Genomic DNA, 16,166 nt, shown 5'->3' on the forward strand with positions numbered 1-16,166 from the left:
ATTCCGAGTTTAGCCCCATTTTACACCAAAACTCTTACTTTTTAAGTGCTTATAATTATATTATTTCTTATTATATTAAATAAAAAAAATATTTCTATATTAAAATTACTTAAAGATTATATATATATAAATTTTTATATTAAATTTTATTATTTAATATAATATAAAGCTTTAAAGTTAATAAAAGTACTTTTACTAAGAAATTTATTAGTAAAAGCACTCTTAATATTTTTAAAGCTTTATAAGTAAGTAAATAAAATAATAAAAAATAAATAAAAATTATTTATATAAATTTTAAGTAATAAATAGTTTATTGAAATTTTAAAAAACTTTTTTAGTATATTATTAAGCTTAATAATTAATAATAAAATATATGAGTTTTAGTGTAAAATGGGGCTTTGCTCGGAATTACCTACGACCCACTGTAGTTACCACCACCGCTCGCCGCGCCCTGAGGAAGGAGCATTGGACATGCGACTCAGACAACCAGACCAGACAAGGCAACGGGGCTGGCTCACACACTCTCTCACTCACCCACAGCCGACGCGACAGGGGTGCAGAATCCACGCCGTGGTCTTGGGTTTTGGAGTGTTCCAAGTAACTTAGGTTGTAATTCCATCCACACCTTCATCGTCCGCTCAGCTCACAAAACGCCATGCTAGGTCCCTGCGCGCATCCATACATCAACCCCTGATCGTCTGAACCGGGGGCGCACCTAGAGCCCACCGGACCAAACTAGTAGATCCCCTTCTTTTCTTCTGGGCTGGTCCTGGTGTGACGGACAAGCTGGCTGCGCACCTCCGGGTCCCCCGATCTGCTTTGCCTTGGCTGGCATTGAAGAAGGAAGCCGTCGCAGTATCTCTGACCCACGGATAAGCGTTCCATATCCTGAGCCTTCTCTTGCACGACCAATGCATTAATTGTCTTTGCAACCTCCCGCTACATATGCCAATCCAGCCACCCAAGTGACGAGAAGCTCGAACCTCCCATTTCGCCTATTCTGATCAGCTTCGATAGTTATATCGGCCCTTTGCAGCGACGAGATGAGACGCCACTTCAATTTCTAATACTAAAAGGGTCGAGGTTCGTGGGATATCGCCCCTGTTACTACTTGAACACCCACCCCCTTTCTCTTGGTTGTTGTCTCCCCTTCCTTGGTCTCATGCCACACTTTGGGAACCTTGGCTTGTTATCTTCTCGTACGAACACCAGCATCATTTCACGAGTTGCACAAAATAGAAAGCAGGGCAGTAATTGTGTGCAGAACCCTGGCGGCAGTTGCCACGAGTTCGTGCCTTTATGTGCCCTGCTCTAACCTCGCCTCGTACAAGACATTGATTCGCGCCGTATTGTGTGTTGCCGAGAGTGTGCACCAGCCAAATCTTTTCAATTCCTTCTCGAGAAGAAAAAAGCCGTCAATAGTGTTCTAACCGTTACCAAGTAGTATCATACGCTGGACATACATCGTATCTGTAATTGCGTTGGCAGTCAGCCCTCGACTTTTGCGATAGCAAAAGACACTACCGACTTGGTGCAAACGCGCACCGCCGTTCAGGGCCCGATAGCAACCTAGACAAGATAGTCAAACCCGCAATACGAAATAGAACCAAAGGACAACTTGCAAGCAACATTGACCAAAACGGTCATGGTGAGCCCGACTACGGACGCCAACACCTCCAGACCGGCATCTGGGATGGTCTCCCCCAGGCATGTGAGGTCAAGGACACAGAGTATCTCCAGTGACAGACCGTCATCCATTGGATATGGTTTGGTCTTGCCCCCCGTGTCCATCTCCCCCCAGGCCGCCTTCATTGCCTCCAGTGCCGCTTCTCAAATTATTACAAACGATCATGACAGTCACGCAGATGCCTGGTATGATCAGAACGGCATTGAACCTGCGGCGGAAACTGCAACGGTGTCGGCCTCAGCTCTGCAACTTGTGAACAGCTTTCTTGACCAGCTCCTATTCAACGTGCTTCAAGTTTCCAAGTCTACCGCACTATCTGCCCTTCGCCCTGCCGTTATTGAGGTCCTGAAGCCGAAACTTGGCAAAGATGCTGTCAGCAACGCTGACGAAGAGTTGCGCGAATACCTTGGAGGCGCAAACGAAGAAGACTACGGACAATTCCAAGGATCAAGCTTATCTCGGAGTTGGGATGGGGAGCTTGCGTGGAAAAGAACGAGGCTTCGGTGCATGGTTTATTCATCATTGGGGGACATGGAAGAAGAGGACGAGGATGCCTACATGGAAGAAGAGAACCTTGACATCGGGGCGCACGAACAAATCTCCGATACCATCTCTCCCCCAGTGGCAATCTTCCTTACTTCTGTCATCGAGTATATGGGCGAACTGACCCTGACAGTTGCCGGGCAAGCCGCATACCAACGAGTTCGATCAAAGATTGAAAAGGAGCTCAAGGACGGTGCTCGCAACACGAGTGACCCTGCAGATCGCATTGTGGTTACCGACTTGGACATGGAACGTGTTGCACTTGACAGAACTTTAGGGCGCCTTTGGCGGGGATGGAAGAAGAGAATGAGAACTCCAACAACCGACATAGCTGGAAGCCTGTTTCCAAAGGGACCACCGACCCCATGCAAGCCGGATCAAATGCAACCTGCGCACGATTTTCTAAGCCCCCCCAAATCTGCAACTAGCGACTCGGGGAGTGAGTTAAGGGATTCTCAGGAACATTTCGAGGGCCCCATCATTGAGCATGTCCAACCTGTGGACATCCCGCTCCCCCTTGGAGACAATGATGTGGATGAGATTGAGGTTCCGGGTCTTGCGCATTATAGCGACGATGAAGGTGACGACGAAATGGACGATGATGAAGTGCAGGTTAGAAAGCGTCCAAAGAGTCTTTTGATCAGCTCGTCTATGTTTGCGAATGGACTCCCGACCCCGACTAAGTCACAGCCGCATACACCTACTGTACCCAGCAGACAGCGCTCTACGTCACTGCCGACTCCAAGAGTCCCTCACTTTTTCCCGAAGACCCAGAGACACATCCCATCATCAACCCCAGAGTCTGAAGCGGACCAGGACACTCTAGCCGAGATTGGAATTGCGATGAGTACACACGGTCATGGGAGTCCCTCAGAGGCAAATGCTGAACCTATTGCTGCTAGTGGTACACCGGCTACAAAAGATGTCGATGCACGAAGTCAGAGCTCAGAGTCGGATTATGACGGTACAGAGGAAGTTGCGTTTGAAAAAGCTGAGATAATGACTACTTCGCGCATTTCGATGTCCAGCAGCGATCAGTCCACAGACTCCGATAGTAATGGCAAGGCAACTCCTTTGAAGAGGTCGTCTAGTGTGCACTCCGCACGCATCATTGACGTACCTGCACCGCGTTCTCCTGCACGCTCGCGGCCAACCTCATTAGACGCTACAGAACAGCTTCGCGCAGTTAGAGTGTCTGGCATTGCCAGTGGTTTTTCAAAGATGGCAGCTTCAGATGAGCGGCTCAAAGCCACCAGTAACGAAACCCCAATTAAAGCAGCAATTAGCGCGCTCCCCCCCCGATCATCGCACGATAAGAGAAAGCCTTCCGCCAGCAACACGACACCAATCTCCGAACTTGAGGAAGAGGTATCTCAGAATTTCGCCAAGGCTGTAAACCAGCCGGACAGCTCGGCAGATGCCGCGGAGATGGAAGCAGCTGGCAGCACAGGTTCTGCAATGTCACAGCGCAAAAAAGGAATGCCCGTCACTCTAAATACTAAGATTCAATCTTCAAAGTACGAACAGTCACCTGTGAGTGCAATGGCTGTTCTTTTACCAGCAACACCCGCGACGCCGGACATTGAAAAAGGAAACCTACCGGATCTGCCCAAGAAGGCCTCTGTCCATTCGGGTTGGAGCAGCCCTAAGCCTGAAACCAAAAGCCGTCTTTCAATCGAGCGCACGAGAACTCGTGAATCAGATGAACTCAGCCTGCCAGCGCAACAGCAAAATACCTCCGGCTCTCGCCAAGTTAGCCAAGCCCACACCTCTGCTTCTTCAGTGTCATCTGGGGCGTCCCGTCTTAAGCCGGTGCGAACCTCAGAGGACAGCTCTAGTCGCTCGGAGAGTGTAGCTCGCAATTTCGAAGAGCTCATCCAAAGCAACCAAACTATTACATATACCCTTACTCCTGAGAATATGCGTGACGTTGATGTAAGTATCAGAATCGATCAGCCCCGAAAGAATACATCACGTTTTCCAGAAGCCAATACTAATCTTACATGTTGCAGGCGAAACGGTCTTTGGATAGTCCGGTCGTAACGAAGTTTGCTCGTCGCAAGAGCGAGGACGCCCGAGCTCATCAATATTCACCCAAGGCGTCCCCAATCTTGACTCCTTCGGCCGCGGGCAATTTACCCTCTCCCGCCTGCCTCCATCTCCAGCCAGTCCCAAGATTGTGGAAAGCAAGGCCATCATCAACCCTGCTGGTCCAGTTCCTCGAGCACCAACCACCGTAACAGCGTCCACAGTCCGGGACAATGGAGCCACAGCTAGAGAGGCGCGCGTTCCACCAGACTCAGCGTCCGATTTTGCAGAATTCATCAAGGCAACGGGACCGGCTGACGAAACCAAATCGTATACTGTGCCGAAACTTGGATCTCCTCCCGTAAGCTCTGATAAAGGGTATAGGGAATCTCGACGTGCCTCTGCTACCGGCATCATCAATCGCTCGCGCTACCAGCCTCGTGACGCGACTGTGGATGGCAGGGTCGATAACTCAGATCTCATTGACTTTATTCGACAAGGACCGCCAATAGCCGCAAGCAATCATCGAATCCCTCGTCATGTTGCTCCTTTTCGCAATACAATGGACTCGGATCAGATGTCTGGAGCTATTGGCGGTAAAGCTATTGATGCAAATATCCCTGACATTCGCAGCAGTCGAACGTCCACAAATGTAACAGAAAGCTCTATGCCGTCGATGCAATCATCTGTGAACTCCAAGTCGGCATTGATTAAACACAAAGCCCCGAAAATTCCAAACAAGGCCTTTGATGATGATAACATGATGCCTAAGCGAAAAACAAGGAGGGTGCGCGACCCCTATGCTATAGACTTCAGCGATGAGGAGGGGGAAGTGGACCAGTATGACCATGTCTTGGATACACCCAAACTCCCAGTGAAGAAAGAGGAGAGCCTGGCAGAATTCCTACAGAACTATGAGCCACCACCGGAGCCTGTGTCTACACCGGCTCCCCGGTTGCCAAGGAAGAAAGCTAGTGCGCCAAGCTTGATTGGGAGGTTTACTCGCGGTAGCAAGGACAAAGAGAAAGAGAAGGACTCAGCAACGGTCAAAGGCATGCCAGAGGTACGATCGGTGAGCCGCGCCAGCAGTGGAAGAGGATATATCCCCATTCAGGTCAACATACCTCCAGGATACGACAAGTACAATCCCATGAACGGCAACATTGGAGCTAACCGAGCCCGAGGACCGTCAACAACTTCTTCAACTGCAGGTAGGGTTCCGGTGAAGAAATTTGAACCGCGCGAGGCGGCCAGCAAGCGAAGTGAGACAGCGGATTTGGCTGCCTTCTTGCGTGAGTCGGGACCGCCACTTAATAATTCGCCCATGGCGATTAACCGGAGATCTTCTCAACAAGAGGACAGTGGCGGGTTTACCAAAATGTTTGGGCGTAGAAAGAAGCCCCTCGCCTTGTAAAGGCCTAACGAAATGTTTATGACTTGCTTTAAGTTCCTCTTGTTGTGCAAATTTTTTCCATTTCGTTTCATTACATTTCTGGGGGGACGCGGCTTTCATCTTTCGGCGGCGCTCTTAGTTTCTACACTCATCCTACGGAAAATATCTTCTTGACTCTGAAGACTACTCGGGCGGCTGCTGAATCTCTGCCATGAGTATGAAACGGCATGTACCGTTGCACCTGGGCCCACAACAACATCTCTCCTCAACTTGTTCTCTATTACCACTAATCCTCTTTCTCATGGACCGAGGCCACACAGTCCGCCACCCGCCGCATTGAACCCCTCATACGAGTCTCCTTTTTTTACACCCTTGATTCCCCCATGCCAATTATGTTCATTTCCTATTTTTTATAATACTTTTCTCGCGTCTTTGCTTCTTTTTATGCACTTTGGCTTGCTTCCTGGACAAAATACCCTGATACCGAGACACGCAGATATCTGAAGCTGCCCGACGGATGGCAATGGAAAGGAGGTGGAAATGTGGAAAATCAATCAAGAACGGGCCTATCTGAATTGGGACTGGGGCTCGATTTCTATCGTTTTTTTGACGTATTTGCTTCGCGGAGACAATGTTTGCTTATATTCTTCATATCTTGCGACGAGTTTGCTCGCGATCCAGCTTGTGCTGTGATGGTAGAATAGATTAGTGTGACGATCTGCTCAGTTAAATGTTCCGCTTATGTGACTCGTGTGCATGCATGTCTCTTCACTTGTGAGAGGAATGCGAATGCAAACATGGATGACCTACACTACACATGCATATCCCCACGCAATACGTATACAAAAAGATGCCGTAGACTTTCTCGTTGAAAGGTAGGCATTGGATGCACATGCATGTTCAGAAATATTACGATGGACAATACCCACAAAGTCGACTACAATCAGAACCCGAATGGTGGAAGTCGTCAATTTCACTATCATATATTGCTAATCATGAGCTCTTGGAATCACCCAACCCGTAGCCACACATATCAAGGCCAAAAACATGCCAAAATAAAAGCAAGGAAGCCCAGAATACAAAGCATTATCGAATAGCAAAGAAAAAAAGAATACGACTTCGTGTTTCGAGTGCATTCCAATGGAATTGAAAAATAAAATAAACGCCCGAGGCGCTGAGTTCTCCAGCCGCTCTCACCGACCAAGGAAGCGTATTGACCCAGTACCATGCTATCCAGCCCAGACATTAAGGAAATCGAATACTATAACAAGAACAGGGGCGAAAGGGGTAAAATATAAAAGCGAGCAAGATATCAATAGCTAACCATCTCTGTTGTCAAAATTCCTCGGGGAAAAGTCCGCATGGAGGCCTGCCATGTAGATTCCAGGGAGGCTGTTGAAAGTCACTCGAATCTAGGTCTCTCAAGCAGTTGAAGCAACCAGGCAATTGTGGCATTGTCGACATGTGCTTCAAAATGCGAAGAGAATTAAATCTCCATTCGCCCGGCAATGTCTTCACTCATCAATCTCTCCGTGTGCAGCATATGCGTGTCGTTCTCGTCCTCGTCATCCAGGTCGTCATCTTCATCCACTTCTTCCAAATATTCGTCTTCCGAGTACAAGACTAAGTCGCCGTCTTCTCCTCTGTTCCAAAAAAGCCCATCATCCATCTGTTCCTCTTCGTCATCGAGGGAATTAACCAGTTCCACTTGTCTATCACCAAGCCAGTAGTTGGCTCGTTTCGACGCGCCTTCGGCGTCAAAGTCGGCGTTTCTCTTGGCTTGACCAACTCGCATAGGTCGCAGCGTCGGGCTGGTCGATGAGACAACTGGTACCACACGGACATAGAGGTATGCCACTCTCTTCAACGCCCTGTTAAAAAAGAAATAATGGACTGCCCAAATGGCACTTTCGTCTTCCTCAAATGGATCGGGGTCGGGTTGATAACTGAATATCGTACACTCATTGAGGCGCATTTCCTTGTCTATCAGGGACCAGCATTGTGTGCCCCACACTGAGTTCAGGTCGCTTCCCAGAGATGAGTCAAAGGATGTTGCTTCGAATCCGGGTCGCACGTTTTGGAGGATGGAATCAAGATTTGCCATGACACGGCGCAAATTCCTTTCGCGTTTGAAGTCGTTCGGCCGCAATACGTGTGAGAAGTCGTAGTGTGGATGGCTGGCATTTAGTGTTGCGATCAGATAGGCAAAGGTCCTCCTACTGGATAGTTCTGACAGTGGCCCGAAAGCGCTGGATGTCGAAAACAGTTGCATACTCGGTGACGTAGCCAGCATGTGCTCACGATCTGGCGGTGATAGGCTAGCACCAAGTTTTAGTAAGGCAGCATGCTGTGAGTCGAGATCCTTGTCGATATTTTTGTATAATTTCTTGTCGGAGCCAGTCGATTTTGTTGTGTACAAGTCGCAGCCGCCGGTGACGTTGCAGTCGGGAGTATTGAAGTTGAGCGCGCTTGTGACCGCTTCGAATTCTTGAACCGGAAGATACTACAAGTTGGGCACCGTCGCGTTAGCAGAAACAACAATAGGGAACGTCTTCTAGATGGCTAGATCCAGATAGTGTTTAGAAGCGCACCTTCATCTTGGCGGTTACGAAACTCTTAAGCAGCGCCAGAAATTGTCCTGAATGCAAGGGTCGCAGGGGATGTTTCAAGAAGATATACAAACGACGTATTCGAGGGAAGTGATCTCTGAATGTTGCGAAATGTCGGATGGATCGGAGTTGCGATTGTCTGTGGGACAAGGCGGGAGGTGGTGGGTGAATCAATTGTGAGGAGACCACGTAACAAAAGGGCGGACGGCTCGTGTAATGCCGGGGCCAGATGGTGAAATTGGGCAGTTGGGCACTCGAGAATGTGCCAAATAGCAATAAATCCCTGTGCGATGGCAAAGAAGCCACTGCGCAAGTGTCGCAGTCGCTCACAGCGATCAAGTGCGGATTGCGGTATTCGTCGTCGGTCGCGTGTCGCAAGCCTAGATGTCACTCCGGAGTCGGCAGACCCGGCGGAAGGAGTGCGCAGTGCTGTATGCCAGGACCCTAGATTAGTCCAAAAGGAAGGGTAGTGTGCCAGACCGAGAAGTCTAGCAACGAGAGTCGGCAGGCATGGCTATCAATGAAGAAATTCGAGGGTTGGAAATGGGTTGGAAGGCGACGATGAAGGGGATGAGAGGCAGCGCGTGAAGTGGAGAGGGGAAGAGCGAGTGAGTGGTGCAAGTACCAGTCCTTACGTAGGAGTTGGAAGTGAGAGCGTATCTGCCGACTTGGGATGCGCAAGCGCACATAAGTTACTGGTGTGCTGGAGCGCCTAGTGCATGCGCCTGAGCCGGAGCACCAGGAAAGCCAAACCGGGCCAAGGTTCAATGAAGATCCAACGGGACCAAAACCACCACGAGCTCGGGACGCGAACAGGGAAGCGCTCCTCGACGTCTCCATTGTCAGGTGGGTTGAGTGCTGCATCTGGTTTGTGGGCGCTGCACCTTCCCCAGTCCCTCCTCGCACGGAATGGCTCCAGATGTCGCCCGGAACATGGCGGCTCCGTTGGTCCACTGGAATAGCAACCTCGCCACTCCCACCACACACAGAGAGCCGTCGACTGGTCGTCAATAGTCCTCCTGGAGTCGGCGTGCTTCGGCGCGGTGCGTGGTGCGGCGAGGTGCAATCAGTGGCTCACCATCTCGCCGTTTGATCTCATGGCACGCAGCAACAAGCCACCGCCCACTTACGCACGCCAAGGCAAAACGCGGCAAAAGCACCAGTTGAGAGGACGGCAGTGGCACTGTGTCTCGAAGAAATATTGTCAAGTCGTCAACTCTGGACTCTGGCCGACCAGATCCGATGCCGCGCGCCGCCTCCGACAACAAGCTTGCTTCCTCCGCTTCCTCCCAACCGCGACTCTGCACATGGGCAGGACTATCTGGGTGCATTGTATCGCTTCATCGCATGTCGTCACCCGTGTCGTGGATGCGCGAATGTGCCTGTTTCTTCTCTGCTGCTGCATTTGCGACGCCTCGTGGATCGATTCTGCTGGTTAGCCTCTTGATTGGGCCAATACTGACAACGGCGCCAACTCTTCAATCTCTCAACGAATGGGGTGGCATAATAGTTCCACGGGTCACGGACGTGATATTTGCTGCGGCCGAAATGCTTTTGTAACATACAGTTAAAATTCCACCGCGTCGACTGCTGCATTGTGGGACAAGAATTCAAGAGTACAACGTGAAATTTTGCTCGTCATTACTCATTCATACCCAGCCCAGCTTTCGATATTGGGTGCCTGCCCGTGGTGCGGCGTTTTGGCTCGTCAAGTTTTGACTCGGAATATTCCCAGATGGCTCTCGGTGGGCATCCTACATCGCCGCGACAGTACTTGCCCATCCGGTTTAATGGCAAAGATCGCCTCGAGTATGCCAAGTCTCCAAAGTCGTCAAGCTGGGTCTGGATGCCTTCCGCGTAGCGGCTGCGTGAGTACTCGTTTCCTCCTGCAACCGAAGCGCTCTGACTATCTCTCGATATTACAGAAGATGGTTTTCCACCCTCAAAGATAAAATACACACAAAGCCAACACGGCCCGCGGTTTACCAGTGACAAACCGCCAGTTCATCAACAATGAGCCCATACCCGCGCGTCCTGTGCTCCGTATTGTCTTCTCTTCCCATTGAAGAGATGCCCAGTATTCTCGTCGTGTCTATTGCTTGCGACTTCATCTCCGTTCAAATCAGGCCGATGTCTTTGAGATTCTTCTCGATGTCTATCGTGGCCTGCCAAACTCAAGTGTCAATGTTTTGCATCAACCATCCCGAGTCAAATCACTGTTCACATCCTTCACGTTCTTGCTTCTTGTGTTCTAATCCAGCACGCGCTAATGCGGCCGCCCCTGTTTGACGGCTGTCTGGACATCGTGCTTCGATAAGGTAAAAATGATGTCAACACTTGGGAGTGCTGTAAAGGGAGGCGCTACATCATCTAGCAGAAGTATATCACCTCACACTTTTCCAAGGGTTCGAGAGGAAGAGGGAGGTTACATGAGCTTGGTCACTTCATCCTCAACCTAATGATGCGCGAAAGGAACAGATATCCCGCGTCAGCTGGTTTTGACTCTGGCGACAGCATGTGCGTAGATTGCACGGGGAACAAGGGAACACCTTCTGTGGCAGTATTGGGAGCCGGGAGGACGGGGGATGGGGAACACCGGGAATAGGAACGATATCAACGCGTGAAAACGTACCTCCATATCCTCCAGGGAATCTTGCTGCCCTATACATCGTAAAACATTCTTTTTGCTGCTTTCTTGAAGCTCGCCGGCGAGGAGCAGCTCGTCAAGGATATAGTATGCTTTGCTGAAGGAAAAGATGATGTCTAGCTCGCAGACGTTGCCGTAGTATTTGTCCATTTGTTCGACATAGCGATGGATGATTTCGAGTGTGATCAATTCGTTGTCGTCTGACGAACATCCAGTGATAAAAAACAACGACGCATATCGGCGGTACACAATCTTTGTTTCTGCAAGAAAAAAAAGGGAGAGGGCAACATGTTAGCATACTGGATTGAATATCAATCGTGAAGAGACTGGTGGCAAGGATTTGTCACAGAGCACGCACCCTTATACTCTAGAAAGTTGCACATGCGTGTTCGACGGGCGAGAACAAGCTGTGACACGTCTTTGACAATCTTGGCCTTGTCCTTGGGAGACAGCGTAGTGAACCACTTGGCGAGGCGCTAAGTGACCGAGTTAGTCTTCATCTAAATTCGTCCTGCAATACGACACAGAGAAGCCGACGGACCACCTTGCCCTGGCGGGACAGCAGGATGAGATATCTGTGGCCACTCGTCAGCAACTGCACAGGAGGAACCCGAATACGGGACAAGAGACAGTGCGCACTGAATAGCCATTATGAGGCGAGCGCACACGTCACCAAGCCTAGCCGGTTGCAAGACGTGTGTATGCCTGAATGTCGGGAGGGAGAGGAATTGGGGATAAAAAATGACGAGGGGATATGGCTGCTGTGTTTGTGGTGTGGGTTGTGATGTGGAGGTGTCATTCGTTCATCTAGGTGGCAGGGCAGTCTAAGCTGGTTGGCGACGAGCCAACTGCTTTCTCAGGAATAATAGGAGAGTGGGTGGGGGTAGCCTTGTCGACCGGAGGTGACGGAGTAGACAGGTTTTTCCGTGCCGAAGAACAAGACATGGAATGGGAAATGGGAAACGAGAAACGGGAAACGAATAGATCAAATATGGATAATACATGGTAGCTGGCAGTAGTATTTTATTATTCTGATAAGATCCAGTCAAATGAGACATCTCCATAGTAGTGCTGTGAGACGCCTTTTTTTTTTCTCCATCTCTTTGCCTCTGGGGAGAATTGCGACATGTACAATGCGGCGTCACGGCGCCTACTCAGAGAATTGCGTTTGTCCTGCACTGTGGTTTCTATGACAGACCCTCGGCGAGAAACCCGAGAAAAGTCCACCCTCGGATGGTGCAAAACGCCATCGCAGGGTCGCTCGCAATCGGGTGAAGAGCCCCTGTGCATGGCCCCGGCGCGATGAATCAATGTTCTGCGGCGCAACAGGCGGCATTGTCTTCAATGTATGACAGACTAAAACGCAACGCCGACAAAGTCAATGCCAATGAGAAACGCCGCCTGGGCACCCCGCATTATTAATCCAAGCGGAATTACCGTCAGATTCTCGCGCGGGCTTGCCTTGTGGCTGCAGCATGGCAGCACGTATTTGAAGGAAGAAAAAAGTCGTTGATGCCTTGACAACGTCAAAAGCTAAAACCGCCAGCGGATTTTTCTTGGCGCAGTTACTTCGACTTCGCCAAAGGGCGCCATCACAACTACGTCTGTTTTCGCGCCCAGCTTAAACCTTCCCTTGGTTAGCATACTCCGCTCTTGCCGGCGCGGCTCTCTTATTTTTGTCTTTCTCTTTTTCTTCGACCTTGAATCCGTTGACTGGGGTTCCTCAATACGTCTGTCGATATATACATTACTCAAAGACTTTTTTTTTTTTTTCCGTTTCTTTTCTTTTCTTTATTTCTTTTTTCCTGGCACGCAGCCAACAATCTGCCTGCCATGACGAAGCTGGTGCTGTCGACGGGGTATGTGCTCCCCTCCATGTGCCCGCCAGAATCGGAGGACCCTGCATTTGAGCCGTGATGGGCTGGGCTAACCGAAAATTTTTGCTTTTTGTGCGAACAGCAATGTTATGACTTCCGGCCCGTCGATTATTCGGAAGTCGGGCAGCAATAACAGATCCAACCTTGAACTCGTGAATTCGCTTCGCGACAGCTTCTCCGAAGCCAAACGCGACTATGCCGAGGCCGCGCACCCGAATGGCAACGGGACTAGCAACGGTGTTGCCGATAGCATACCCAACGGCATCTCCAACGGAAACGGCAATGGCATCCGCAGCGGCACGTCGACGCCGCCGACGCCCGTTGAAGTTTGGACGGAGAGAGACGGCAAAGTCCTGTACATACCGCGAATCAATTGGCAGGCTGCAGGGCTGCGAGATGAGCCGAACCAATACGAAATCACGGTAAAGATGTTCCTCCTGCCTGGAACATCTGTGGAACAGCGTGTGCAGTATATTGGCGAGGCCTTGGCTCTGGTCAGCAAGGAACTGGGTATTCAAACCATCGATTTGCTGGTCGCGTCGTTCCCCGGCATATCCTTTGAAGGAACGTGCGAGTGGGAGGCTGACAAGAAGAATGCCAGCCAAGGCAACCTGGATGAAGAGCTAGCAACGTGGAGGATATTCGAAGAGTTGCACAACCAAGGACTCGCCAAGCGACTTGGAGTGGCCGAGTTTGGCAGCGAGAAACTGAGCGCGTTCGTCAAGCGTGCCTCGATCCCCCCCGTCGTCGACCAGATCAACTTGCACGATTGTTGCAATGTGCCTCCGCCGCTGAAACAACTAGCCGAAGTCCATGGCATCGAGCTCAATGTTCACCGCGATTGCACTGACATCCTCCCTCCGGGAACTCTACGGGAACTCCTCGGCTCAGGACCTCGAGGAGCCAACGTGCTGGCTGATGCGGAGAATGGCGGAGTCGGACCTGCAGGGGAACATCGTCCCCCAGTGGGTTGTGCGATACATGGCCTTTGTTCGAGATCGTGGTGTGATTGAAAATAAGGGATATTTTGCCGGAGCAGAGCTTGTTGAGGGGTAGAGAGGCAATTCTTTGATTCGAAGCTCGGCAACTTGACGAACCGCCAAACAGAAACAGCATTTTGATAAACATCTCGGTGGCTTATTTTCGTTTACAGATGTGCACAGTCGGAGGCTGCTTTATTTCTGCACCTTGTTTTCCTTTTCATCTATTATTCCTTGGGATATCTTGGGGAGGTGACTTTGCTATAGCGAGCATTACACTCTGCGCCACGGCGGCGCATTAACGTCCAATACTATGACATGAATTTCATAAAAAGTAGTTTTTTGCTTCTTTTTTTGTTCTTCATTTAGATTTGCGTCATAACTCGTCAGCCAAGCATGCTGCGTTTCCTTCCTCGCATCCTGACATCCTCGAGCTTTTTCAATACTGTCGCGGCTTGCTTGAAGCAGCCCCTGTATGCATCGAGCAGTTCGCCAAATACGCACTCGGCGCGCGGGTGTGTGCTGCCAAAAGCCCGTTCAAGAACATACAAATCGACGGCTCTATCTTCTTCATGGATCGATCCGCTTGCTAGCCCCAGATCAATAATGACAATCTCCCCGCTGAGCGCATCAACCTGGTCTGCGCTGTCGGACGGCGGGCGCAGCATCATGTTGCTAGTGGTCAAGTCACCATGGACAATGCCAACCCTGTGCATATTCCCAATGGCCACACCAATGCGCCGCATCAAGTCTTTTAACCTCGCGTCGTTCTCGATACCATCTGTTCTACTTCCCAGCCGCTCGTTGATGTTGACACGCACCGGCGTTCCCTGAATCCATTCCAGCATCAGCCATCCGGCACTTTCGTCGATGGCGTACACGGCGGGGACGCGAACACCATCCCGTCGGCACTTGGCGAGGATTCGCGCCTCGGACAAGATTCGGTGCTTGGTGAGACGCTGATCGAGAATTGGGTGTCGCCAGGGCTTGGGTGGTCGGTATTTCAGTGCGCAAGGCACATCGGGCCGGAGGTATGTAGTTTTGTAAAGACGGCCCTCGGCGCCTTGCGTGATGAGGCATGGAGGGGTAGAGGCGGGGTATTCGAGAATCTTGGGAAGCGGAAACTGGTGAGTCGCAGGTGACTCTGTCGATGAGGCGGCGGCCATGGCAGATGCCAATGGGATACTGATGATCCCAGGCTCTACAGGTCTCTGGTCCGAGGTGGTATCGCCGACGAGAGTCTATTTCTATGGTGACATGTGGGATTTGGTCGCGCAGTAGCAAGAAAAGGAAGCAGAAAAAATCGAGGAGGCGGCGAGCGACGGGCACACAGTGTGGATAGCTGTGTAATACGCACAGTGGTCTTGGGGGATACATCTTGTGGGTCGACAAGCTACACATTGAGGCGTGCCGCGAGACCCAAGGGGCACGCAGCTTATTTAGCTACGAATGTGCTTGGAAACTACGTAACAGATTGTTTCATTGCAGAGAAACCGGAAGCTCCTGGAGGAACACGGTGGATGCTTGGGGGCGGGTTATGAGACCATTAATTTAATAGTGGTGTTCTCAGTGTCGGATAAGGCTGCCGCTCTCTCTACAGGGCGTTCTAGTCTACGTCGTTCTTTATCATTTTTCACACGGAATCCCGTTACTCTCATTGACTCTTTACTAGATGCGGCGATAGGGTTGTTCGAAAGACCAAGCTGTATCACTATCGTGGGCAATAGGCCGGACAATATAGGCCGCCGCAGGACTTGGGTATGAAGAACAGCCTTTAGATGCTAGCTTGATATAGGGTCGGCATCTCTTTAGCAATCAAATTTACTCCCGTCTAAACACCAGTCTCATGCTCCCAAGCCACATAATCAACTGCGCCCTGAGCTTCAACTGCCGTACGGCAGCGGCCCTGGACCCACCTCTTTATATTTCTATATTTATCAACACCCCTCGAAATCGCAGCACAGTAGCAAGATGGCATGCCTGCAGCGTTATAAGCGGGACGCCACTGTTGCTTGCCATGTTCGGAAGCTGTTTCCCAATCCATCGTGGTGTGAAAAGCTGCTGATTCTCCTCATTCTGCTGACCCTCCCATCAAGGGCCTCAAGCTGCCTCGCTTCCCCTATTTACACACACTCTGCCACCGCATCTCCCATGGCTCGTGGTGCCACGCAGCGTTTGAGTTTACACGAGCTACTCAGAACATTTGCACTTCGTCATCGTGGTTGCTCCCCCACGCATATGGCGTTAGACTCGAGCTGAATCAACATGCGGTTAGGAATCTAGGATATACTTTGGCAAGAAGGGCTCCGCCTCCACCAGGTCAGCATCAGCCTAGATTGTTCGCATCCTACTGGAGAACATAGGCTGGTTAAGCATGGCGCAGGGCAAATATCTCATACTGA

The 16,166-nt window shown here is 50.5% G+C and overlaps 6 protein-coding genes across 6 annotated transcripts; 2 read left to right on the forward strand and 4 right to left on the reverse strand.

Moving 5' to 3' along the window:
- Positions 1 to 1,645: 1,645 nt before the first annotated feature.
- On the forward strand, positions 1,646 to 5,672 carry J3458_004573 (uncharacterized protein; the record flags this gene model as incomplete). The annotated part of the gene is made up of 2 exons (XM_066118290.1): positions 1,646 to 4,165; positions 4,263 to 5,672. The coding sequence occupies 2 exons, from the start codon at positions 1,646 to 1,648 to the stop codon at positions 5,670 to 5,672; spliced, it is 3,930 nt and encodes a 1,309-aa protein (XP_065976893.1).
- A 1,465-nt stretch (positions 5,673 to 7,137) lies between these two features.
- On the reverse strand, positions 7,138 to 8,248 carry MAF1 (RNA polymerase III-inhibiting protein maf1; the record flags this gene model as incomplete). The annotated part of the gene is made up of 2 exons (XM_007809243.2): positions 7,138 to 8,154; positions 8,243 to 8,248. The coding sequence occupies 2 exons, from the start codon at positions 8,246 to 8,248 to the stop codon at positions 7,138 to 7,140; spliced, it is 1,023 nt and encodes a 340-aa protein (XP_007807434.2).
- Positions 8,249 to 9,267: 1,019 nt separating this feature from the next.
- On the reverse strand, positions 9,268 to 9,591 carry J3458_004575 (uncharacterized protein; the record flags this gene model as incomplete). Its single annotated transcript, XM_066118291.1, has 1 exon — positions 9,268 to 9,591. One exon carries the CDS (start codon positions 9,589 to 9,591, stop codon positions 9,268 to 9,270), a length of 324 nt encoding a protein of 107 aa, XP_065976894.1.
- Positions 9,592 to 10,685: 1,094 nt separating this feature from the next.
- On the reverse strand, positions 10,686 to 11,557 carry VAS2 (AP-1 adaptor complex sigma subunit Aps1; the record flags this gene model as incomplete). The annotated part of the gene is made up of 5 exons (XM_066118292.1): positions 10,686 to 10,715; positions 10,893 to 11,167; positions 11,266 to 11,383; positions 11,449 to 11,482; positions 11,547 to 11,557. 5 exons carry the CDS (start codon positions 11,555 to 11,557, stop codon positions 10,686 to 10,688), a joined length of 468 nt encoding a protein of 155 aa, XP_065976895.1.
- A 1,183-nt stretch (positions 11,558 to 12,740) lies between these two features.
- On the forward strand, positions 12,741 to 13,797 carry J3458_004577 (uncharacterized protein; the record flags this gene model as incomplete). Its single annotated transcript, XM_007809242.2, has 2 exons — positions 12,741 to 12,766; positions 12,867 to 13,797. The coding sequence occupies 2 exons, from the start codon at positions 12,741 to 12,743 to the stop codon at positions 13,795 to 13,797; spliced, it is 957 nt and encodes a 318-aa protein (XP_007807433.2).
- A 353-nt stretch (positions 13,798 to 14,150) lies between these two features.
- Positions 14,151 to 14,930, reverse strand: BUD32 (serine/threonine-protein kinase bud32; the record flags this gene model as incomplete). Its single annotated transcript, XM_007809241.1, has 1 exon — positions 14,151 to 14,930. The coding sequence occupies one exon, from the start codon at positions 14,928 to 14,930 to the stop codon at positions 14,151 to 14,153; it is 780 nt and encodes a 259-aa protein (XP_007807432.1).
- Between the last annotated feature and the right edge of the window lie 1,236 nt (positions 14,931 to 16,166).

Source organism: Metarhizium acridum (genome assembly GCF_019434415.1).
Source record: "Metarhizium acridum strain ARSEF 324 chromosome Unknown scaffold_29, whole genome shotgun sequence".
Lineage (NCBI taxonomy): Eukaryota > Fungi > Ascomycota > Sordariomycetes > Hypocreales > Clavicipitaceae > Metarhizium > Metarhizium acridum.